Source organism: Agrilus planipennis, unplaced genomic scaffold, assembly GCF_000699045.2.
Source record: "Agrilus planipennis isolate EAB-ADULT unplaced genomic scaffold, Apla_2.0 scaffold125, whole genome shotgun sequence".
NCBI classification, from domain to species: domain Eukaryota; kingdom Metazoa; phylum Arthropoda; class Insecta; order Coleoptera; family Buprestidae; genus Agrilus; species Agrilus planipennis.
In genome coordinates, this window is record NW_020439119.1 from 710,224 (window position 1) to 735,536 (window position 25,313).

At 34.2% G+C, this 25,313-nt stretch overlaps 1 protein-coding gene across 2 annotated transcripts; it reads right to left on the reverse strand.

Moving 5' to 3' along the window:
• Positions 1 to 1,818: 1,818 nt before the first annotated feature.
• On the reverse strand, positions 1,819 to 12,283 carry LOC108736196. Of its 2 annotated transcripts, XM_018468541.1 has the most exons (7): positions 11,557 to 12,283; positions 10,916 to 11,494; positions 10,050 to 10,181; positions 3,572 to 5,600; positions 3,370 to 3,513; positions 3,194 to 3,247; positions 3,048 to 3,139 (listed from the first exon to the last, which is right to left on the reverse strand). In XM_018468541.1, the coding sequence occupies exons 1-6, from the start codon at positions 12,127 to 12,129 to the stop codon at positions 3,201 to 3,203; spliced, it is 3,504 nt and encodes a 1,167-aa protein (XP_018324043.1). In that variant the 5' UTR covers positions 12,130 to 12,283; the 3' UTR covers positions 3,048 to 3,139; positions 3,194 to 3,200. The 2 variants fall into 2 exon arrangements, with proteins under 2 accessions (XP_018324042.1, XP_018324043.1); XM_018468540.1 differs by having other exon boundaries at positions 1,819 to 3,139; positions 3,194 to 3,513.
• Between the last annotated feature and the right edge of the window lie 13,030 nt (positions 12,284 to 25,313).

Consider the following 25,313-nt stretch of genomic DNA (forward strand, 5'->3'; position numbering starts at 1 on the left):
CAAACATACACAGTTCCACCATCTATTATTGTTACTTCTCACTTCTACTCTTTCCTTAACCATACATTCATTAACTATTTTTATCATCTCTTTCCAATTGTGAATTTCATTCACTCTCTCATTTATATTTTTTCTGTATTTTTCAATAACTCCCGCAGTCCATTTGATAACAACTTTATTCACTCATTCTTTCCTATTATCATTCATTTCTTTCTTCCACTCAATTGCTATTGGTAAATGGTCTGATCCTATCATGCCCATGACTCCAGACCTATCAATTTCTCCCCATTCATCCCCATTAACCATACCGTAATCTATCACCGTTTTTCCTCTCCCTAAAAAAATATATTCACCCTTTCTATCCCCTTCCATAGTTCCATTTAATATCGCCAGACCATTCTTTGTTCCTCATTCTATGAATTCCTTCCGCTATCAATATCTTTATCTCTTGAATTTATCCTCCCTTACTGCACATACTTCATTCCCTATTCTTATATTAAAATCCCCAACTAACATTATGTTATAATTCCTACTGAATTGAATTTTTTCTTCTATATAATCTAAATTACTTTTTTTCTTTTTGTTTAAAAAATACCCACATTATCTTATATATCAACCCTCTTATCATTACTAATTCATCATTAATTTCCGTTATCTCAAGTTTGAGATATTTTTTTATTCCCGCCAACAAACCTCCTTTAGCTCTGCCTTTTTTCCAGCTCTTGTAACATCAATAAATTCCCAATTGTGATCATCTAAATTACTCCCTATGTGCCCTATATCTTTACACTCAAGCCAAGTATCACATAAACAAAGTATTTCATAATTCTTTAAAAAATCCCAAAAACTATAATCCTTATTCTTCACCACCGCTACATTCCACGCCACGAGGTTAATATTCTTTTTAGGCACCATTCCCACAAGGCCCCTCGTATCTTTCCCCATTATCCCGAAATGTCTTATTTTCTGCATTTATCATCCTCTTCTCTTGATCGTCCCATACCCACAGTACCTCTCCTAATTGTATATTTTTATAACCCACCCTAATTTCTTTACCATTATTCTTCCCCTTTTCTCCTGTGTTGTCAAATCCTCCTTAATAAATATGCTTGTTCCTCTCAGATTCTTTTTGTTTATATTGTTCATATCTTTTCTTTTATTTTCCAAATTTCCAAGATCTCTGTTTCAACTTTCAGCTTCTCTTTTATCAGATCTTTCATTTCAACTCTCCAATCCCCCTTCCCAGCTCTACACCAAACACAACGATGTTGGTTCTTTTCTCTAATTTATTTCTTCTTTCCATCTCTCCCTCCAAAGTAGTAATTTTTATCTCCTGTGTAATTATCGAAAAGAACTTTTCTTGTAGAGCATTAAATTTACCACAGAAATGTACACCGAATAATGTATGTATGTACATAGAGTCGTTACTGAGCTACGGAATTCAGAATAAGATTAAATTTTTTTCTCATATAAATTGAATCAAAAATGGAAAATTACACCCAGAAACCACTAATTTTAGTATTAAACAATAAAATTATAACAGGCATAATATTTCCTTTCTCTGCGACTATTAGGTAAAAGGAGAAAACAAGTAGGTGGTCGATTTTTCTCAAGCAGTCTAATAAATTATCCATTGAAATACGACAAAACTGAATTTGTTTTGTTAAAGACTAACGATCTAACTTAACAGATTGATTTCATTCATTTTTTATCAAAAAGCTAATGATTACAATAAACTTATTTAAATAGAATTTCGAAATTAAATGTATCCTATAGTAGTATTGTATATTTCATCTAGACAATATTACATGGTAAATAACCAACAAGGTCGGTACAATTTGCACATTTTGAAATAGGTAAAGTTGCTTATTGATTCCAATTTTCCAATTTTTCCGTAAATACTATTAATTATTTAATTTAAGGTTTAACCTTTAGGTTTTTCAGAAAACGGTCCAAGGTTCGATTCTCTTGTAGAAATAGACCACTTTTGACCATTTTGTAAAGAGTTTTCTACCAGTGGATTTATAAGAATTGAACGACAAGAATGTTTCCTCAAAATATTTTTGAGAAACGAAGTTGAGGTAATTTGTCTGGAGAATTTATTATTTTTAAATAAACCTTTTTCTGTTTTAAAATCAGCTCTAATTCCCCAAGCGGCATTTCCTATGTTCAAGTTATTATGGGGTTCAGTAATGCAGGAAATGGTTTCTTTGGTTTTAAATCTTGTCGCCGTCTGCGTTTGAAAAGACAATACTAGTGACAAATCGAGTTTGTTTCCTTTCCTGCTGAGCTTAGATGACTTGACTTTCAATATGTCGCCCAATTGACTTATAAGATCTCTGTCGATTGCGTTTCTCATGACAGATAAATCTCCGAAATTCGGACTTACAAGATTGCACCTATACGTTACCGATTCCTTTTTATCGTGAGTTCTAAAAGCATGAATGGAAGGACATTGACATTCTTGAGAATATTTAACAGTCGTAGTTGTATCTTCTACATCAATTTCACATTCCTGACCCTTCTTAAAATTCTCACAGTTTTCGCCAAACAATAATCTGTAAATCGCTTCTAGAACTGTCTGTCTCCATGTGCCAACATTTTTAGAAGGAGATGCCCTTCGATCTTTTATAACTTTTGAAGAAGGAACAATATTATTTCCTTTTACATCGTCGAACTTCACTAGAGATGGACAGGAGCAGGATTTACATTCACAATCATTCAGTTCTCCCTGGAAGTTACTTTTTTTTTTATTTGGGTCTGAAAGTCTATCGTATCTCCGAATTTGAGGTAACTGATTACATCGACAGATCGAATCGGAGTTAACTCTGATGCCAGGACGTGAAACTGTCGCTTTCGAAACTTTTACACGATTGGCAGACATATGGCGAGGTGGTAAAAGATTCTTTACTGGTGTGATATGACGGCTCAGTGAGGTTTTATCTACGCTCCTGTCGGATTTCCTAGAAGGTCGTCTTGAACCGGAGCACATGTCTGCATCAGATCGGAGGACTTTCACGTTTGTAGAGAAAGAAGAGACAATTTCAACTGCCACTGGCAAATTATTACTGGACTCCGGAGTTGTTGTGGCTTCATCCATCAAACTTTGTTCTATCGCTGCCGCCGCGGCTTCAGGAACCTAAAATTAGCTTCTCAAGTACTTAAAATAAATGAGAATAATAAAGACACCTACCACTATTTTAATGACCATTAGGTCTTTTTTTCCTGTGCCATAACCGGTTTGTATCTGCAAAGACGAGACATCCGCATCTTTATTAGACTGAGATTCTTTTTGTGTTTCCGATTGTTCTTTTTCAGAATTCGGATTAACGTGTTCATCAGTTTGTATTTCAGCATTATCTGACTTACATTTGCTGTCAATCGACGTGGAACTACATAAAGTCACAACTGTACAAGAATGACGATCTGTTTTTTCAACGTTATTATTACTTCTGTTTTCTGATTCCTGGTAGCTTCTACTTCCTTTTCGATAACGTGAAAATTGATCTTCATCTGAAATGTATGTAAAGTATCGCTTAAATCGTTATATTTTGTTACACACGTAACCTACCGTTAGTTTGAACGGCTGAACACATAAAAGATGATTCCTTTTCTGTTTCCGAAGTGCATTGGTTGGGCAAGGTTTGAGTTCCCTTAGCTGCTTCTGGACAAACTATTCTATCACCGGTTTGTACTCCACGGCCACCGCATAGTCTATTTTCCTTACAGGTAATATATTTTGTTTCCTCTTGTAAATTTTCAAAATCGTTAGTTGATCCTTCCGGAAAGGAAGGTGGGTTTAGGTAGGAATATTGTGCAGCACGACCACGACATTGTTTGTTTCCCTTACATACGAAGTGCATTTCTCCTGCTTTTAAATCATTTTGAAAGCTTTTAAAATCTTCAGTTGGCTCTTTTAACTTAGGATCCTGTGTTGAAGCTGTGTAATTGTCAGTTGTATTATCTTGAAAATTATTTTGCGGTGTATTACAGGGATTTCGATTCCTGGATTGTCCTTTCAAACAGCCTCGACATTTGTCATTGGAAGTACCTTGAATTGCTTCATTGTATGTCTTAGGAGATGTGTTGAAATCGTTTTGAACGCTTTTAAAATCTTCGTTTGACCCTTTTAACGTTGATTCTTGTGTTACAGTATATTTATCGGTTGTATTATCTTGAGAATCATTTGGTAGTGTAACACTGGGGATCCGTCCTCTAGATTCTCCCTTCAAACACCCACGATTACATGTCCTAGGAAATTTGTAGCACGTTTGTTTCAAATCAGAATTAGTCTGGGCTGAATTGGATTTTTGAAAGCAGGCAGATGGTTCAGACGGTGGTTGCAATGAAGCATTTTTCTGCATAGTCTGAAGATCTCCCTTATCTTCAGTTTGTGAGGAACCTACTGCCGATTCTTTTAGTGAATGTTGTGAAGTTTGAATGGCGACGGAATCGTTTCTTTCTTCACCACTTTTTGTACTTTCACCTTTATCTTCTTCATTTTGAAGCTTTTTTCTACATTTACAGCAAACGTTTAAAGCACCGCGTTGATTAATTGAACCTTGTTCCATCGTACCTTGCGCATTCAAAGCTGTGTAAACTTTGAAACTTGTTTCCGATGTTCCTTTACATGATTTATAACCTGGTTTGGTTTGATTGTGGATGACAGTATATTTTCTCATTAAAGAGCCGTACGAACAATCTTCTGAAGGCGAATAATTGCAAGATTCTAGTGATTGAATTAATTCTGTGTCTTTTTCGGCAATACACCTAAAAGCCGTATATTCAACGCAATGAGTTTCAGTACCTTGAGATGTTTTATGGGTTTTACGGTAATCATCATTCTCAAAATTGTATTTTAATTGTGTGTTCTCTTTTTGACAGCATACGTCATTAATGTTTCTGGTATTTGGAGGACTTTCTGGTTGATAATTACATTTTGGTAGAGAGAAAAGGCTAATAGATTGATCGAAAAGTTTACTGTCAGGGTCAGAAAGACGCTTCTGTGAATTCCAGATGCAGTTATTCCTAGTAGAGGGTAGAAACATTTGAATGCCGGTGGATTCTTCGTCACTTTTAGGATAAATATTTGCTACTCCACTATTGCACTTAGAACTAACTGAATTGGAGTCAGAATCGTATCTCTGAGATCCATGCGTCTTAACCAAATGTAACGTTTGTGTATCTCTAGCATAATTGAGACAAACAAATGGGCAAGGGCCATTTTGTTTGCCAAATGCATTTTTTGTCTTACAAAGACCCATTGAGGTTTTTGAATTTTTCGTTTGTGTATGCGTGTCCTCGGCTTTTCTCAACGAACTTGTTTCGAAGTTTCTGGAGGAACCTCCACTTTCGTATTGTGGTTTTCCACTAGTACAACGTGAATCAGGGCTGGGCTGTGTCAGTAATACCGAATCATCAGAGTCGCAGTTACATTCAACGGTGTAAGGAGATCCTTTCTTGCAATAGTCATGACGATCGAGCATGACGCTATTGATAAAATTTGAACTTTCTTGCGCATTAGGAGATTTTTCATCGCTTGCTGTTATATTCAGGGCTTTGCTTTTTTGAAGTGATTTGACCAAATATTCCTTGGTATTCTGGAAAGGCAAAAAGATTAGAGTATAGTGTTTTTGCTGATAAAATTCATTGCTTAATATTTCCTCTTATGGAGAATACAGCCTCCATAAGAGGTCTTGCTGAAATTGTAAAATATTTGATAAATAACATTCATGAACAAGTGGTTAATGTTTTTTTAATATTTACTGTTTACTAAACGTTTACCTTTTAATTTGCTTCAGCAACTTGACAATTGAAACATTAAGCAGATAATTTCTATGATTAAAATTTGTTTAATTATAAATTTAATGGTGCAACATGATTGTTAATAGGAGATATACCTAGTAACATTGTAATTTTACGTTTAAAAATATTTTTTAAAATCTTGTCTATCACCTAAATGTAATTCATAGTCTTTATATTTTACTAGATCAATGAATGAATAATATTTTTAAATTTTTCAAAAATGGTTAAATTTGTTTTTTTTTTCTCTTCACATTATTATTGTCTACATTTAATATTGTAGATATTTTAAAAAATATTTAAGTTGATATAACAATTATAGAGCTCTCAAGATTTTTGATTTAGAAGCATTAAATACATGTTAAAATACTACATTTTCAAGCCAGATCTAAACAAAAAAATATTAGTTTCTTGTGTGACACTCATTGTAACTAGAGCTTAACAGGAAAATCTTTCTTTTGTACAGGCACAAAGAGGCTTGATTAGGATCTTTAGGATCCTGATTAGGAACAGGATAATGAACTAAAAGAGGAACGTATTGAAGAGCAAAAGAGGCATTTTATTATTCAGTTTATGTACTAAAGGCTAAAATTACTGGGAAGGACTGAACCCGCGTCTTAACGCAGCCAAAAGAAACAACAGTATTAGGTCACTCGGTGGACGATTAGAAGCAAATAATAGATGGAGTCCGGATCGGCGATAACTATAAGGGTGTTTCAGAAATTAGTAGCAATCATGCAGGAAGTGATAGGGCACTACAAAAAATATATAATGTTTGGTAATCTGAAAGATTACCGTTTTCGAGAAAAACGTATTTGAAATCAGAGGCAAGGCCTGGCAGGGAAATACGACATTTCAACGCCGTGTTCACTGTTCACTCAGCTGATAATTAGCACTATCCGTGGTGTATTTCTTTTTTTTGCACTAATGAATTGTTTGTCATTTGTTAGTTATTAAATATTATTGACGATGTTTATATGTTATTAAGGACTGGCTTTGCTCTTCTAGTGTTGTAGGCTTGTCAGTGTAGAACTGTTACAATGGCGTTTAGTATGGTAGAACTTTGTGACACGATACTAATTTACGACGAATGTAAACGCAATCTCAATGCAACTATCGAATTGCACCGTCATCTATATGCTCATCGAAAACTTCCTCCGCGGCAACAGAGATTAAGAGAAACCTGCAATATACACCCACTGTATGAAGGTTTATCAAACGCCACTGCAGAACGCAAATGGTTTTCGCGACCGTGTGGTGATCGTTGCAAATGAAATACACCAAATACCAGATGTTTTCCAACGGCTCAGAAATAATTTTAGTAGACGTTTCAAAGGCTGTCTCTTAGCACATATTTGGAGTTCGGATTTTAAAGAAATTTTGTAGTTTACGTATGTGTTGCTTTTTAAAGATGTAGAATAGTTAACGCGCCTTTACCATACCTAATGGTGGTGTGGAAATTTGTCTCATGTGTGCATAATTCTAACTCATATTTTTTTCTTTCTTTTGTGTACTTAAAGGTTGAGGTGTAATTTAAAAAAATGCTGCACACTATTAGCGTTCAGCGTTGTGCAAATGTTGTTATTACTTCATTCTTATCGTAATCTAAACATTATGTGTAGTAAACTTTGTTAATGTTTACTTTAACCGATCGACAACCGGCATGCAGCTTCTGAGTTCTTATATCAATTCATAGACATAGTCATTAGTTGTCAATTCGCCCAGGACTGCCTTTGGATTGTAACTTGTGGTTTTCTTAAAAATTGTTTTTGCCCTTTTATCATTTTGTGGTATTCACTATGAGATTCCATTTTCCATGTAGTTGATACTCCTCAAAGCTTGCCACTTATTTTAGAAACACCTTGTATAATAATTTCCAGCGTAACTACTACTATGTTATGCCGCACCGATTGACCATGATCTTAGAACGTAAATACCTAAAGACAGCATTGTATAGTTTCTAATCCTCTTGCACAAGACCCTCACAGGGAAGGAGGAAGTAGGAGGAAGGTTGACACTCCAGTAACCTTAATCTAACCTAACAGTGATTTTATTTGATTACTTGTATTTCTTAAAAAGCAATATTAAGACCTTATTTCTCAATAATTTGTTATGGGTTGGGTTTCGTAGTTTTGCTCATATTGTTTTTCCAACTCCAAAAGCTAGGAGTTATTATACAGAATCATACAGGACCTACAAACAGTAATACAAAGGTGCAAAAGTTACTTTCTAACGCGGCCTGATTGACTTTGTCACATTCTGAGATGCATCTCTCCGTATTTATTTATCCAGATATATAATATTATATTTGGAGCGGAAGAAAACAACCAAACCTAACTTAAAACTAAACGAATTAATCAGAAATAAGGTTTTAATTTTTTGACGTGACAACGTCTTATAATTCAATGGAGCCGGCTGCACGCACGAAAAAACATGACTCATGCGGCGTTACCTCGCTCTGAGGCGTTCCATTTAAAGCTTGAAGTGCAAGCGAGAGCGCGGAACGAGCGACAAAGAGGCACAATCGGCCTCCGCGTTCGGCAGCGTTCGACATCTGTCTCTCTCCTACTTAAGTGAGCGATGCGTCCGCGTGGACAGCTGCTATACAATAATACATTTACATGTTTTCGTCAAGTATGAAGTGCAGTGAAAAGTGAATGTGGTGTCAATTGTTTATAGCAACGATAATTGCGGCGATAAAGGTAATGATTCTTTCGATATTAAATATATGTTAGGTGATATATTGTCGAATTGAAGCTAGAGTTACAGAAATTTTAATGATGTTTAAACGTTGTAAATAAAAGTTGTAAAACAATTGCTCAATGCACATTCATACTTGTAAAAACTATGTACGTTGGAAAAAAAATAAATTAAAATGGACATAATTGTATTTATGCGTACAAATAAATGTAACTTGATTAATTCAATTGTGATTTCCGTTTACCTCTATATCCATACAAAATATCTATCAAACAGATAAAATTAAAATTTTCTTTTGAAAAATGAAACAATTCCATCAGTATTTTCTTATGACGTTGTCACGTTCAACTATCGTCAGTAAACCAACTTTACAAACAACCGATTTTTTTTACGAAAAGGGCAGCAAAGAAAACACTCACTCAGCGGTTTCCTACCTTATGATCCTAAGCAGTCAAATAAAATTATTATTAGGTTAGCTTAAGGTTGTTGGAGTGTCAATGTCCCGCTTGATGATTTTGTATGATCATGTCCCTACTTTTGTGCAACAACAAAAAAATTCTTATTTTTGTTGTATCGTTTACTTATGGCGTTTAGATCCGTAACATAGTAGATGATACAACTAATAACTAATAAAGATACGTGTGTTGAGTAATCTCTATAACTATACTTCGTTTAATTTCTGTAGCGATGTGACCTTCAGTTTGACCGGCGCAAAGTAGAAAAGAACAGCACTAGGCTAGAAAAGGAAGGAGACAACTCTCGGCCAAACTATTAACCGGTGAGGAGCGTATAATCCGTACAGAACTGCACGGAAAAATTGACCATTTTATCCACTACAATTGCATTGCTCAAATGTGCTGTTGTTGGTACCATTTGCTACTGAAAATATCAACGAGATGTTTATTTATTATTATTATTAGAAGACATATTAAAAGCTTTAACGCGTGTTTCCGACTCACACTACTATTCAAGATTGAACAAAACTTTTGGCAGGTACTGTATGAGAAAGGATGTTTAATGAACAAGAGTCGAGAGTATAATGAGCTTTTTTCTCCCTTCCTACGATTTTGCCAGCGCGCATCCAAGACATTGGAAAGGTCACATATCTAGAGAAAGTTACTGGAATGAAAAAATACACACAAATGTAGTTGCGAAGGAAGTGCCAATTTGGCCCCATTAAAAAAAGTAGGATACACATTTCGATCACCAGTACTTTTAGATTAGTGATTGTTAAAAATTGTATGAAAAATCAATTGTGTGCGATTCAAGCGCACGCGTGCAACTGTTTTTGAACGGGTTCATCTAGTTGATAATAATAATGTAGATTCGACACACTACCAGCGGCGTAGTGCTTATTACAAACGCCTTGCTCACTGCTCATCATTCAAATATCGTTGCTTTATACCGTTTACAATTGTGTCTTTAGGTTAACGCTTTTGTGCTACATAAAGTTACGAGAATAGTAGGTATATTTGTTTATGAAGCACGTTATAAAATATAACGACTGTATGCGACACAGTTTATATTTTTACGAGTATATCACCAACCTTGTCCATTTTTATTTGAATGGGCCTGCCATCAATTTTGAATTCCAAAAGTACGTTGTCCTTTGACTCTGCAAAGCTAATGCTTTTTTTCTTGTTGACATCCTGCATGCTTCTTCCTTCTTTTTTGCATTTCTTAAAACACAATTACGTCAAATAATTAAAGATAACTCTAAAGAGAAGAGGCTATGGCTTTGGGAAACTGAATTTTTATTCTGCTTGTCGTAACGGTATTACGTACGCCATGTCGAAATGCTACCAGTAAAATAACTAGTTACAATTCTCACAAATAACCGAAACAGAATATGGCACTTGTTTACACCATAGGATCAATAGTCTGAGAAAGGGGAAAGGGTGAAATGTAGTATAACCTAAGTATAACACAATAAAAATTACATTATATGGGAGTGGAAAGGGGAAGACTAAAAATCGAATCCATAATGTGACTAAAGTAATCAAACCCAACCCTAACGTAATTTAACTATTCCAACACAGTAAATATTTTTTTGGTGTTACTGTTATCTTTTTGTGGAATATGAATATTGATTGAAGTATGAAACTGACATATCAGATAAAAATGTCTCCATACAATTTTTACGTTAGGTTAGGTTAAGTTGCCTTAGGTTCCTTTATAGTATTTGATTTCACTCTTAATCCCCTAGGCCTACCCCTTAAAGTCTGTTCCTTAATGCTATATTAGGTCACTCCTTTACCCTCCATCAATTTCCTCATTCTCTTCGATCATGGGATATATATTTTGAAGTAGAAGGAGGTTGTATGTATGTGAGAACATAGTATGCTGCTACAACTACATTAAAATTAAAAATCATTTCCCCAAAGCCGTATCACCCCATCTTAGATTTTTGTACCTTTCTGTTACAACATGCAAATAGTCCTTTCTTTTGGCATTCCTTATCTGTTTCAGAACGCTTGCACTGTTTCTTATCACCTCGCGAACATTCCTTATATTTTGCCATTTCAGCCATTGCTCGTAAAGGCCTTTTGACTGGTTTGACATGTACTCCTCTGCATTCTCGGTCTTTACTTGCTCCTACTGAGCAGGGCTTAGGCGATCTATACTTCTTCGACTTGCTTTCTTTATGCGTTTTTTGTTTGTGCGATAAGGAAGCTTTGGATGCCGCAGAAAGTTTCCTTGTAAGTTCTATTGATTCTGATTCTTTGGGTGAAAGATCTATTGGTTTCCGTCGCTCCTTTCTTTCTGCATCTTGAATCACTGCTATTGTACATCCCAGTACCTCGTGGAGTTGAATCAACTCCTTCAGTACAAATTTGTCCACATAAACCTTCTGTTCATCAGGACTTCCATAAGGATCATCCTTATTCACTAAATACAATGTATTTACTATAATTTCATTAAAATAAGAAAGTGAATTTGATGTTGTGTTTGTAGGTAAGGAAGATCGCTTTCCGGAAAGCCCCTCAACAACCTAAAATTATATTGTAATAAAAAGTAACATTAATCATCAACATGTTTTATTGGTACAGGTACCTTTAAAAACATATTTATGACATCAGATGTGTCCTTGAACTGTTTGGCGGTAATATAACAAATAGGATAGTTATCCTTTCGAAATTCATGAATTTCTCTAACGGTTAATTGCGAGGCGCTCAAAATTATTTCATTTATTACTGGATCTAGTAGATCACGTGCCTTATAAAGCTGTTTTAGTGTGTTTGAAATTTCTTGTATGTTTGATGCAGATCTTTTAGCATCTTCAATAGCCAGAGTTTGCTTTATGAGTTTTTCAGATTTAATGTCTGTGAGACTGAACGACGGTTGACTTTTAGCTACATATGGCACTATTTCGCGATGTTTCTTAATCTTTGTAGCCTTTTGGAAACATATAGGGCATCTGTATAATATACTATCACTTTCGTGGAGTTCAGGACAACAGAAAGGACATTTAAAGCTATTGTTATGAGCTAAATTCAACTGAGGGACTATAATTCGTTTGAGCTCATCGAATATTCTTTGTTTAACGGTTTGGGCATCTGTAAATTCTTCATCTGACTCAATTACTAGCAATGATCCTTCTGACTTACATCTTCGATTTACGTTCATTATTCTTTAACATTACTGTGTTCGAACTCAAATTGTTTTCTTTATATTTAGACATTCTTATTATCTTCATGCATTCTACTGGAATTTTGAAATGCGACCATTTGATATGATTGACATATAACGATGAATTTTGACAAATGCTGTCGCTTTCTTAAACAGCGGCATTTAGTGAACATTTTGTATTAGTTTATGCAAACCATTGAGAACTGTAAAACATTACCCTCATATAAAACTCAATTGCATGCTCTCGAACTCATAAAAATATGAAAGAAAATTATTTTTTTTTACTATTATTTGACATCGTTTGATTGCACCTGTTAAGTTTTGAATAAATATTGCTATGATATTTCGTCATAGATAGTTAAATTGTCTTCTTCGTCATTAAACTGAAATGTTTTAACCGACTATTTGCGTGTTTTTGTTGGTTTTGGTATTCAACTAATTCAGGTGATTGTATAAGAAGAAATACGAATGGCAGAAGTTTTTTGTGAGAAAACTTCACATTTTAATAGTTTTATTAACATTTTTTTATTGAATAGTTTATATTGAAACTTTATATCTAATTCATAGAATATTTGGGTGGAGGAGGGCTACTGCTATCTATCTTGAAATAAAGTAACCTTAGTTAGGTTAGGTATCTTAGGTTAGGTTAGGGTAGGCGGCAGGTCCCCCTCCTTCCAAATATTTTATTAGGTATACAAATAAAATTTTATCCAAAAAAAGGCAACAAAACGTATGAATAACTTTTCTCAAAAATAGCTTTTCCATCAACTGGGTTCAGAACCTGGGTCCGCACGCATAGTACGCACACGTCATCATCATCATCAGTAACAATCATTAAACTATTGAAGTTGTAAGAATACCTTCAACTTCTTTATAATGTTTCAGTCAGTCGGTAGTCAATTAAATTTTTTCGGTTATGCACCTACAAAAAATGGTTTCCACTTTCCTTCAGACATGTAATGTGAGTCATAACCATTGATACATAGAGTAAATGCAGGTAATTTGGATCTAAATATGAAAATTATATGAAACATATTTATAATAAAATAACATTTTATTTGAAAAAAGATACCGGGCGTTAAGGTGACATTGTTTTCATGTTTTGGAAATAATTTTACAACATTCTCATAAATCGTTATCACAGTTGGCACGCAGGGAAACTTTAGGGAAGAAATATTATTTTACCTATTACCTATTTTACATTTGTTACAGGGAGTCACATAAGCGATCCTTAAATATGAAATTGAGACAACGTTATTTGGACGAAACTTTTTGGTAATTTTGATTATAAAATATGCCATACATATGATTTTTATCTGAAATTATTATACTTGTTTCAACTTGATAATTTAAATCGTTTTCGACTAAAACGTAAACATTTCAAATTCGGAAAGAAATTTCAAATAAGAAGCAGTAGAAAAACTTGTAATTCGGAATAATAAACAAATAGGATAGTAGAAAAAGCAAATTCAAATTGATTTTTCAATGTGGTCTCCTCCTACTTCTATCTTTTTCTAATTTTTTGCACATAATGTCTATAGCCTGTTTTATAATCAGAATTGCTAATATGTTTCGTAGTAATATAAAACAGTAAGTACATTAAATTATATTCCTTGACGTAAGTTATACCTCTAAGACAATTGTGGTAAAGATTTATGAAAATCTTGTGAAAGTATTACTAACAAACGAAAATAATATGTAACCTGTACCACCCTCCATCTTTTTCTATAGCAACATTGTATTAAGGTATGTTTAACCCAATCTTCATGTTTTGGTTCAAATGACACTTTCTCTATGTGCTAATAGTTATGATTCACCCTGTATACTTCTGCCGTATGTAATAGTAACACAGTGGGAATGTATCTGGTAATTTGAAGCCAAACGGTCCATGTCCCTTTTTAGAACTCCAACCAGATTTTCTTACTTGTAGTTCCAATACAATCACCTTTCCGTAACTTCTAGGAAAAATGTTACAGAACTTATTCACCGTACAAATGCCAGCAATGTTTTTCCCGATAACACGGCAGAAAAGAAAACCGGCTTTGTTAGTGCTGACGAATCAGGACGTATTGTTGCACTCAGTTGTAAAGTAATTTTCTGTTCCGTTTGTTTTCTGTTGAATCATATTCCTCATAGAAATGAACATTCTGGGAGAATATAGTCAAAAACTGTTAGATATGAAAGATACATGACATTCAAAACATAAATGAAATTTTTTAATTGCATAGATACATACGACATTGTAGATAGTCCGAAAGTCACTTCAATTAAAAAAAAAAAAACTTTTACTTTTCTCTTATTTATATTCTAAAAGCTACGGAATTACGTTTATAGTAGAAATAAAAGCTACGGAATTTAGTAGTATAGTTTCAGATCTGATTGTGTGACTTCCACCCCCATCTGTTGGCTAATCCAAACGTAATTTTTAGAAACTAAATCATTAATTGAGGAATTCGTCTGCAGGGTATAAAAATATTGCCGCAAGTTATTCTAATTAAAATTTGATTTATTAATTTTTGAATTGAGGCTTCTTTAAAGACGGTAGGAAGGAAATTTACTAGGGTATAAAACTGAAAAGCATCACGCGTCACGCGTCACGACACATGAATCCTGGAGGAAACCTAACTTCATTTTTTCAAATGGAATACACAATTTATTATTGCATTTTTAAATTCCACGTTAAATTTAAATACCTTTCTGTTAACTATATATTATGTCTAAAATGTATCAATTTCTATATTTGCACTAAATCAATAAATAGGTTGTTAATGTGTCCTGCACTATTTTCAATATCTCCGAAGTGAAAGCACACAAAGGTGTCCTATTTTCACACATAACTTGCGGAAGAAATGGCCCACTATTTTCACTATTAATGCAAACATGTTTTTTTCAATACTTCAAGACTAGCCAGTTCAGAAATGAACAATCGCCGACCAAACGATGCTTTATATTTAATATAAATTAGTATTATAAAAAGTTTAGTTTTCTCAAAAAGTGTTAGTCGTAGATAGTAACATCCTTATATTGGACGAAAGGAAATAAAATTTTGCACATGATGAGCTGACAAAAAATATGGCATTCCATTAAAAAAAAATTTAATTATGCCAGTTCGAAACAATTTATCGTGAATGTGGTAGGTTTCAATGAATTTGAAAAGAACATGTTTGCGTTAATAGTGGAAATAAAATGTCAAGTCTTCCACAAGCTATGTGTGAAAATGGTACACATCTGTGTACTTTCGTTTCGGAGATATTCAAAATGGCATAGAGAATTGCAACAAGGAATCCCCCATTTACATTGGTCAGCCAATACATTCCTTTAAGAAACGTATTAAAAAGCATAAGAAATAATAAATTTAATGAAGATTTCAAATTTGACATACAGAAAACGAAAGTTATTGATTTCCTTTATTACACACGCATACTATAGATAAATAAATAATAGAACAAAAACATACTCCTAAATGACCAATTAGATCTTAACAACTCGTCTCTGCTTAACCTCTTCCTCTTAAAGCAGCTGTCCGTTTATTTAATTTCAGTTTAACTTCTAAAGAAGCCTTGGGGAAGCGAAACAATTGTCAAATATTACAAATACGATTATTGCGGAAATTAATTGGAGTTTTATCTTGCTTGCTTGCACCTTTATCGATAGTACGTAGATGAATACGATTAGCCAGTTACGGATGCCACATTGTCAATTTTTTTCGTGATGTCATTAGTTCTTTCAAATGTAATATCAAACAGCTCTGTCTAGTGACCCAACAGCATGCAGCAAACAACGATGAGTCATTCAACTTGCAACATTCGAGCGATTTGAACCTTTGGTTCAAATGATTTTTTGTTATTTATCTGAACACTCGAAACCAAGAGTCGTGTTTTGAAAACGGGAATGGACTAAAATAATAAAAATGCAAATAGATCATTGTAACAAATACAAGGAAACTTATTAACAAAGCTTGCACGATATAAACCAAAAACACGTAATGACACGGCCGTCTAATATTAAATCATGAGAATGTGGAATACTTATAAATATTGAGAAATGATGAACGCGATGTGGCAATTAAATTCCTAACAATATGAAGGGTTCGTACTCGCGTTGTTGCAAATTTTAAATATTCCTTTAGCATCAGGAGAAGGATGAAATCGGTAGATCATTCCATTAAAGATTACTTACAGTATACAAATTCTTCCCCTCTATCAGTCACTGAGAGCTCGAAACTGTTATACTTCGTTTAGTTTCTGTAGCGATGTGACCTTCAGTTTGACCGGCGTAAGGTAGAAAAGAACAGCACTAGGCCAGAAACGGAAGGAGACAACTCTCGGCCAAACTCTTAACCGGTGAGGAGCGTATAATCCGTACAGTACTGCACGAAAAAATTGACCATTTTATCCACTACAATTGCATTGCTCAAATGTGCTGTTATTTATATTTAAAGATATATTAAAAGCTTTAACGCTTGTTTTCGACTTTCGACTCGCACTCTGCTATTCATGATTGAAAAAAATGTGGAATGTACTGTATGAAAAAGTATGTTTAATGAACCAAGGATTTTGCCAGCGCGCATCCAAAACATTGGAAGGGGCACATCGCTAGAGAAAGTAAATGAAGTATAACACCACTGCTTCGAGTAATCAAAATTCACTTTTATGAACAATTTGTTTAATCACTTTCTTTGTGTTAAAAATTGTTTGAAAAATTAAATTCTGTTTGAATGAATTGTTTGTAAATAGGTATGCAACGTATCGTACACTCCAGCATAAGAAATTGCTGATACTAACTACGTAATACTACTTTGCCCTGTACTGACAGCATTCATAATTTCTTTTATATATAATATTATGGTATTAATTAACTATATTGTGTTGTTGAGCTCATTGCAACACCCGAAAACAATTTATGGAAGTGACTTAAACTACTCCTTTACCATCAAAATAAATAAATTAATCAATACAATAAACTCTTTGCCTAGGCTAAATTTTAAAATGCATCACTGCTTACTGACATAATTCACATAATCTAGATATAACTTTTTTATAAACACATATTTTTAACTTAGCTTTGAAATATATTGTAGTCGTTTTGTGACTATCAATAATTGTGACTTTGATAAGAACCGATTTTACAACGATGTTGAACACATTGCTGTGTTTACGATAAACATTAGCACTGATGCAGCATTCAAGGTTGATACTATTGCAGTATTGAAGGGTTGATACTATTGCAGTATCCAAATGGGAGTGAACCTTGTGTTAGACTGGTTTATTGAATTATTTACATGCTATTTCTACTAAAACTATTTATATTGTTCTTATGGCACTAGATGTTTGAGCGATTTACGTTGTGTTTATAAATGTGTATGGCCTAGTTAATCGCACTATATCGCGATTTAACTAAGTCGGCACAAATGAAGAACTTTAATTATTACACATATGAATTGTTTATCTATTGCTATACCAAGTGTTACTACAATATCGTTCTTCATTTTAAGCAAGTAGTTTATTAACTTGTAAAGGGATGTAAACTAATACATCTAATTTTTCGTTTATCTTTAAGAAATGAAATTTGTTTAATTTGAAACACTTTAAAAAGAATAACAATAATTGCAAGGTACTGAGTTACGATTTACTAGTTTTGATTAAAAAAATAGATGGAGTAGTAATCACTATTCTTTGAAGTCTATTACCTAGTAATCGTCGTTTCTAAATTAAAGTGTTCGTAATCCATTTCAGATGTGTGCTTTATACAGATTTAAAATTCCCTAAAGGAAACGTTTAAGGGTGACGTAGTTGGCTACTCAAATACATAATTTCGTTTTTCCGTTGCTGATAATAAGCTATTGTGTTTAATTGGCGCACTCGTGAAAGTGAAGTGTGCACGTTAAGGACAGGTGCTGAATTTCGCCAATGAATGGCGTTCTCGGCGACGAATTCACCTTTGTCTCGCAACCACTCGTGTTTAGACGCAGTGCAATGGCTGAATGCTTTCCGCAATTCATACCCGGCGAACTGATCTTTTATTATGGGAATTAAGTGAAACAAGATTTTTTTCATTCAAAAGGAAAAACAGAAACTGTTACTTCCAACGTGCAATTTACGAGTTTCATTATACTTACACCAACCAGTGGCATAACCAGAATTTGTGAAAGGATGAGGATGCTAAGATAAAAAAATAAAACAATTTTTCATTTATTTTTCATTAACATATGAAATATAGGTAAATACACAATTCTCACTTTGATTATTATAAGCATGGCAACCGTTCGAATCCCTCCCAAACTATAATCTGGCGCTGGAGCTGATAGTATAAAAAAACAACGAATTAACTGATAACCTAAAATGCTTTATTTGGTAATGGGATAGATGATGGCCCCCATCCCCGAAGGGGGTGGCGGTGGAAGAGATCGAAGGAGGAGGTCTCCCCCACGTTTGTACCATAAAAAGTTCGTGGTGGTCTCACCCCATAAAAAGTTATGGGGGTTAAATGGTGGAGGATCGAAAGAGGGTGGTCACCTGAGTAAAACCCCATAAAAAATTTGCGGCGGTCTCACCCCTATCAAAAGTTATGAAGGTTGAAAGTTGATTATTTTGACAATTTTAATACACTATAATTCAAATAAAATTCAATAAAATAATTATTTTCAAGCAAGGCGGAGGTGGGGGATCGAAAGAGGGTGGTCATTTGAACAAAACGCGATAACGTAACCTATTGATAAAGATATTTAAATAATGTTTTTTATAACTTTCCCAATATTTTTCATTAGTTTTACCTCTGAATATTGTTTAAGACTATTGACTATATAAATATTTACATGCCCAGAAGTGTATAAAAATTGGCATATTTATTAACTTTGAACCCCCATACCTTTTTATGATCGCCACGAACTTCTTATGGTACAGTAGTGGGGGAGACCGCATCTTTCGATCACCCCCACCCCCACACCCTTCGGGGATGGGGGCCATCATCTAGACCTTTACCCTTTATTTTAATTCTATAAAAATGCGTAAATGGATGCATTTATTTATTTCATTCAATAAAACTCATAAATGTTAATATAATAATTGCGTTATTTGTCTGCTGCTATTTACAATACACTTAATTATTGCAAAGAATAATAAATGAATTCAGCACAATCGAATTTGAAACATATTTGTTGTTTCTACTACGTTGTCCGTACCTGTCAGCAATTGTTTCTTACATTCCTGATCATTAAGGGGGGGGGGGAGTTTGAAACCCTTAAATCCCCCTTCCGCCGGCTTAGCTATTACGCTACTGATAGTTACGTGCTGAAATAGGCCAATACATTGCTTCTACTCTATTGAAGTATAACGTAGCCAAGAAAATAATTGAACCTATACGCTGCTGTTTGAAATGGCTCAATGGAGAGAAAAGCTTAAAGGAAATCGGAGATCCTGCAGCCTTTTGTTCAAGTACTGCTTTTGATTGGATTGAAACCTTAATACTTAACTATTAAATTGTGTATCAGAATTGTTTACATAACAGCGGCGCATATCTTAATACATCAAGCAATTAACAATTGATTAAATATGATTAAATAAAGCATTAAATTAGTCTTTTCTTTTTACCAATTACATAAGTATATAATTAAAAAGAGACTGTATTGTATCGTCACGCACTTTTGCGCAGGTTTACTACTTTTATTTTTCTATTTGCTCCCTAATTAATACTTCTATTATTAATTAGTTATTAATTTACCACTGTATGAATACTTTGTCAATTTTTCACTCTTCCTTCTTCGCTTGGTATCACCACGTAACACGAACTCGAAGTAACAATGGTCGATAAAAAAATTTGGGTGTTCCATTCCCACCAGCCAGTAATGCTGGTGGGTGAGCAGTCCCTCCGGCCTATGCCGGTAGGTAGGGCGAAAGACCCTCTTCAGCCTCCTTTCAGGAATTGTGGGAATAGATGGGTGGTGGTTCGGGTCAGAAAGATGAGACGGACGAAATAAAGACAGAAGAGAATAAAAGATTATCTGTGGAATATTACTACCCCAGCATTTGCCTATGTGATCTAAGGAATCCACAGAAAAGCTTGGACCAAAACAGACGGACCTGGAATCAAACCGGCGTCCTCCCGAATGCTAAGCAATGGTCTATACCTCTAGGCAATCCGCTCGGTACCCACAATGGTCGATCCCGCGACAACTATTTATATAGGCTGGCCATCTTTTGAAGATTTCCCCTCTTCCACGAAAACATAAAAAAAAAAAAAAAAAGTTGCAGAAGGATCCAGTATATGCCGTCTAGAAACCCAGCCCTCTCTGCTGCTATGTCTGTTGACTTGCCTGAATACATGTGACAGTATTTTGATTGCAGTGGGTTTAAATACATAGCGGTAACGACTATTATTGCATTTATTTTACGACTGATTTACGATAAGAAAACGTGGTGAAAAGTTATTGATACATTTTTACCGCTGAATGGAAATGAAATGGAATTAAGAGGTGCTTTATTGGAATGTGCTACATCTCTAGTTTAATAAGTCCGTTAATCATGTTACAGTTACATTGCTACGATCACATGATAGGTACCTCAAGTACAAAAATCGAACTCCGAGATACTAAATATGTCCATTACATTCCCAAAAAATAGCACTACAGTTATCAAATGTTGTTCGGCATTGTAAACAGTAAATTTTCAAACACTTTTCTGATCTTTTCATACGTACATAAAAAAATTATTGCGGTAGTATTCGTTATCATTTCGTATCCAGATAAACGGCTATCAAAATAAAATTTATGATACACTCGGCGTTTGTGTCCTGACTCAAATTAATAATTCAAGATCGGGTGTGGTTTTTTACCGTGTAATCTACTATTTTATTGTTTTCTCCATATTAATAAAGCTTAAAGAGTTTAAGATTTTTGCCAATTACTAGAGTTTTGAGTAGTTTAATATTGTATAAAGGTAGTTTACACCTATTTGTAAGTGAGTTTCAATTACTTCTTGTCAGAGCTAGCTAACATTTTAGATCAAAAATTTTCCTTCTATGGAAAGTGTTCAATTTCAACACCATTATTTTTCTTTATTTTCAACCTAACGTAGAGGATATTTTTGGGTTCTTTAGATAATAATTGGAAATACAGATTTTTGGATATTACATTTGGATTCTACTCCGAAAATACTGAAAACATCGAAGGAACTTATTGATATCATCCTATATTATATATTGCATTAAACATATCATAATTTCAATTGTTCGTACTCTGAAACTACATATATAGTCCGAGAGTCCGTATACATTTCAGGCGGGTTCGTTCTATCAAAAATAAAAAATGTACCTATAGCTTTAGTTTAAATGGGGTGCCATCTGGCTAGAAAGCGGAACTGATGACCGTCAAAAGGTTGAAAATACGGAAAAAAATCGTAACCTGAAATCATTTCAAGCAACACGAAACTTTTATGAGGAAAAGAAAATAAAATACAATTAACATTGAATATTGTCAGTATATTTGCACTTTGAGATCGTGAATACGGGCGATTTTTGGCATTTTTTTTGCGATCGTGTTACTTGAACAAAAGTTATTGTGGATTATACAATGTGTCTACTTAAGTTAGCAGCATTTCGGAAACTTTTCTATTATTAATCTTACGAAAAACGGTTGCTGCTTATAAAAACTCCTGCATGGTCTAAAACACATCATGACATTATTACAGTTAATAGTTTTTCAGTCAAAATATGAAATTTGTGTAACAGTAAAGTACCCTTAATTTTGAAAACATGCAGAAGTATTCACTCATATGGGTCAAGAGTGTGACGAAATATACAAAATCATAATGGGTTCTCTTCTTTATAAAGGTTTCTGCTGTTTTCAAAGTTAAAGGTAACACAAATTTCATATTTTATGCCAAAACTTGTACATGACTGACAAATTATTTAGTGGGATGATTATGTGTTTTAGACCATGCAGGATTTTTTATAAAGACTAACTTTTTTTCGTAAGATTAATAGTAGAAAAGTTTCTCAGATGCTACCAACTTAAGTAGACACACTACATATGATAAATTTATCTGATTTTCAATCAATACAGAGTTTAATGTTACCATGTGTCGAATAATAACATTTTTCTTCAAATTCCAAATAAGGATACAGCTTGAAATGTTAAAATAACTCTTACGCTATACAAACTGTAATTTCAAATTTTGTCGACAATATTAAAGATAAAAGCTGCTGACAAATGATGATTGATCGACCCTATTTGTCACCAAAGAGAAAGCAATTAACAAAAAATGTCATCGGCAGTTTTTTCTATTAAGCGAAAACAAGTTGGTGTATTTTTTCTCGATGAAAACAATTCCTTCGTTATCGGCAATAATAAACAGTAAGAGCACGATTTCGGGTTCAATTTCCTATTAGTCAATTATAGTTAAACCGCTCATTTTGAAGGAGGGGGAGTTTTTAGCGAATCGAGCGCGCCTCGTCCATTAGCAAATCGGTTTTTCCCGCGCGCTGTTGAAATTAGACCACGAGGTAAACGAACCACCTCCACCACCGGGCCAGCATCAACAGCAGCAGCACAGCCACCCCCGAAATCGATCGCATATTATCACAGCAGCTAAAAGAGACAAATGACTTGGGAAAGCTGTCGTCTCCTTCGTCGCCAATAAACAACGTCAAAATAGCCAGGCATACGTCCTCTTCCGAACATTAATCACGAAAAGAAACGTCGTACAAATGAACTAAATACAGTATGAAATAAGCTTTAAAGTCGATTTCCACACCAAGAAGCAGACGTGAAAACCGTAAAAGAGTCGATCAATGTCGGCGGCAAAACGACCGTGCGCCCGTCGCTCCGTTACGCTTCCGCAAGACGGAACGGAATTAAAGAAAAGATAAAAGGGGTCCGTCAGATTAGGGGAGATCAGATCATAACTCTACCTCCAGGGAATGGATGCAAAATGCAAGAATGCTATGTGGCGTGGCGTGGCGTAGCGGTTACCCTTCTTACCGTGTTTCCAAGGAGGAAACAATCTATCAAGTAATAATACGGTGTCAGATGGCTGAGGGAGCTCGCATAGGAATTACTGTGGTTCTAGGTAAAATTTCCAGGTTTTCGTCCGACGTCTTCGTTTGTATAGCGTGCGCTCATGCTTTGGATGCCACGTTAAAGTTATCATTTGGACAGACAACTCGTCGGGGGAATGGTAATTGACTGACTGAATCGTGTAATCTAGACTTGAGGGAGGTGAATAATTCACAAGCCGTCGTTAATTCTACCAAAATTTATTACCAGTTGCTTTGCAACGACTGTGTTTACGAAATAAATTCAGTCTCAACAAATGTACTGATATAATTTTTGAAAAAAAAAAAGACTTTATTCTTTAATTATCAATATTTAGTAGTATATGGAAATCTCAAAAACATAACATTGCAGAATAATGTTATGATGTACTGTAACAGATGGACAAACAATTCTGATATAAAAATCAGATGCAGTAATTCCATAGATGTCCTTTTATTTGAGAGCTGATTATTAAACATAAGTACTACGTGGTAGATTAAGCTGTATTTTATTTTACAAAATGTACATTTAAGAAAAATATTTCGTCTATTACTTTTGCTAAGAAAAAAAATTAACATTCAAAATTCTTCTGATTAAAGTGTCTTCTTCTAATACAAATTACACGAAAGTCTACGTTTTTACATATACATATTTCATACACATAGTTAGCAGTAAATATTTGTAGACGGTACTTTGCCAGATATTTCATATTAATTAAATGTCATTCATGCATAATGTTAATTTAGTGGATCTTCTATCGAAAACTATCTAAAATATGCTGTTAAGAACTTGTGGGTTGGATAACACTATCCACATTTGGTGGTTTCGATAAACTTCTTGCTGTGCACATAATATTCGAATATGCTTTGTGTACCTAATATTTTTTTCTTTGGAAATCTTGTAGATCAACTAATTCGTTTATGGATTTTGTTCTAATATAACAAGACTTGGTTATTAATAATTAAAATACTTAGTCGAATACCTGCTTATTCTACACTATGATTTGTGAGAGGTCACATACATTGTACAAAGCAATGATTTGTAGGGAGATTCGCACGACATGTGGGAGAAAGGAAAAGCATCTAATAAAGACAATGCATATAAAAGTAGAAAATCTCATTTAAAGGTAAAGAGAACGACATCCTGAAAGTACAATTTCAAGAAACCTTGAGTCAAAAACCTTTGGTTGCCTAATTGCATCTAACAATATTCGATTTTACAGATTGACCATAACTTATACATTTCAGATATCTAAGGCTAGGAGTTAAATGAGTCAATGTCAAAAACTGCACGTTTGAGAAAATTGCATTTGCGTTTTTTTTGTCCAAAATTATTACAACCTAAAAACAAATCAAATTGTTCTTGGTCGTCAATTTCTGTTCAAACCGTCAAACGTCCATTTCGATTTCGATCTCATTAAATATTATCAGCACGCCACCGCCGTAGATAGCTGTAACATTAAACAGCGTGTAAGTGACCTCTGTAGGAAATTACTACTTATTGTAGAATTCAATAATGTCCGCCAAAGTCCTTTTTTAAAAAGAATATCGACTTGTCACGCGCTATCTACATTTACTCATTAAACGCTACTTAATGACAGCAGATAGATTTATCTATGTTTTGGTGTGCTGGTGAGATCTTATGAAATCGAAATCGCGATCCACACCTGTCAGCTTCATCAGTAGCGACCACCGGGAACTTTTTGTTCTGCTTGATTACATGCCTATTACGCTAACATGAGCTCATTCGACAAATCGGTATCCTTACTAGAAAAGGACCTTGTCGAACATTGTAGATAAGTAACAATTGCAATGTAGGCTTTACTTTAACTTAACATATTATATGTGGACTACAATAGATATCAAAACATAAGATAATTTTGACTCTTGTAGCATTTTACGATATTCTATGGTTTCTTCTGCTGACATTAGCTGTCATAAAAAATACAAACACTATCACTATATAGTATAAAACAAAGTCGCTTCCCGCTGTCTGTCCCTATGTATGCTTAGATCTTTAAAACTACGCAACGGATTTTGATGCGTTTTTTTTTTAAAGATAGAGTGATTCAAGAGGAAGGTTTATATGTATAATACATGCATAATATAGTAGGGAAACACTGATAATTTTAGAGGTTTCTAATGTGATGTCG

Coding starts and splice junctions, on each gene's coding strand:
- LOC108736196 (XM_018468540.1), bottom strand. CDS start 12,129: ATGAACGTAAATCGAAGATGTAAGTCAGAAGGATCATTGCTAGTAATT. Junction 10,182..10,915: donor TTGCATGTTGTAACAGAAAG/GTACAAAAATCT, acceptor TTGTGTTTTAAG/AAATGCAAAAAAGAAGGAAG. Junction 3,514..3,571: donor TTCAGCCGTTCAAACTAACG/GTAGGTTACGTG, acceptor CATACATTTCAG/ATGAAGATCAATTTTCACGT.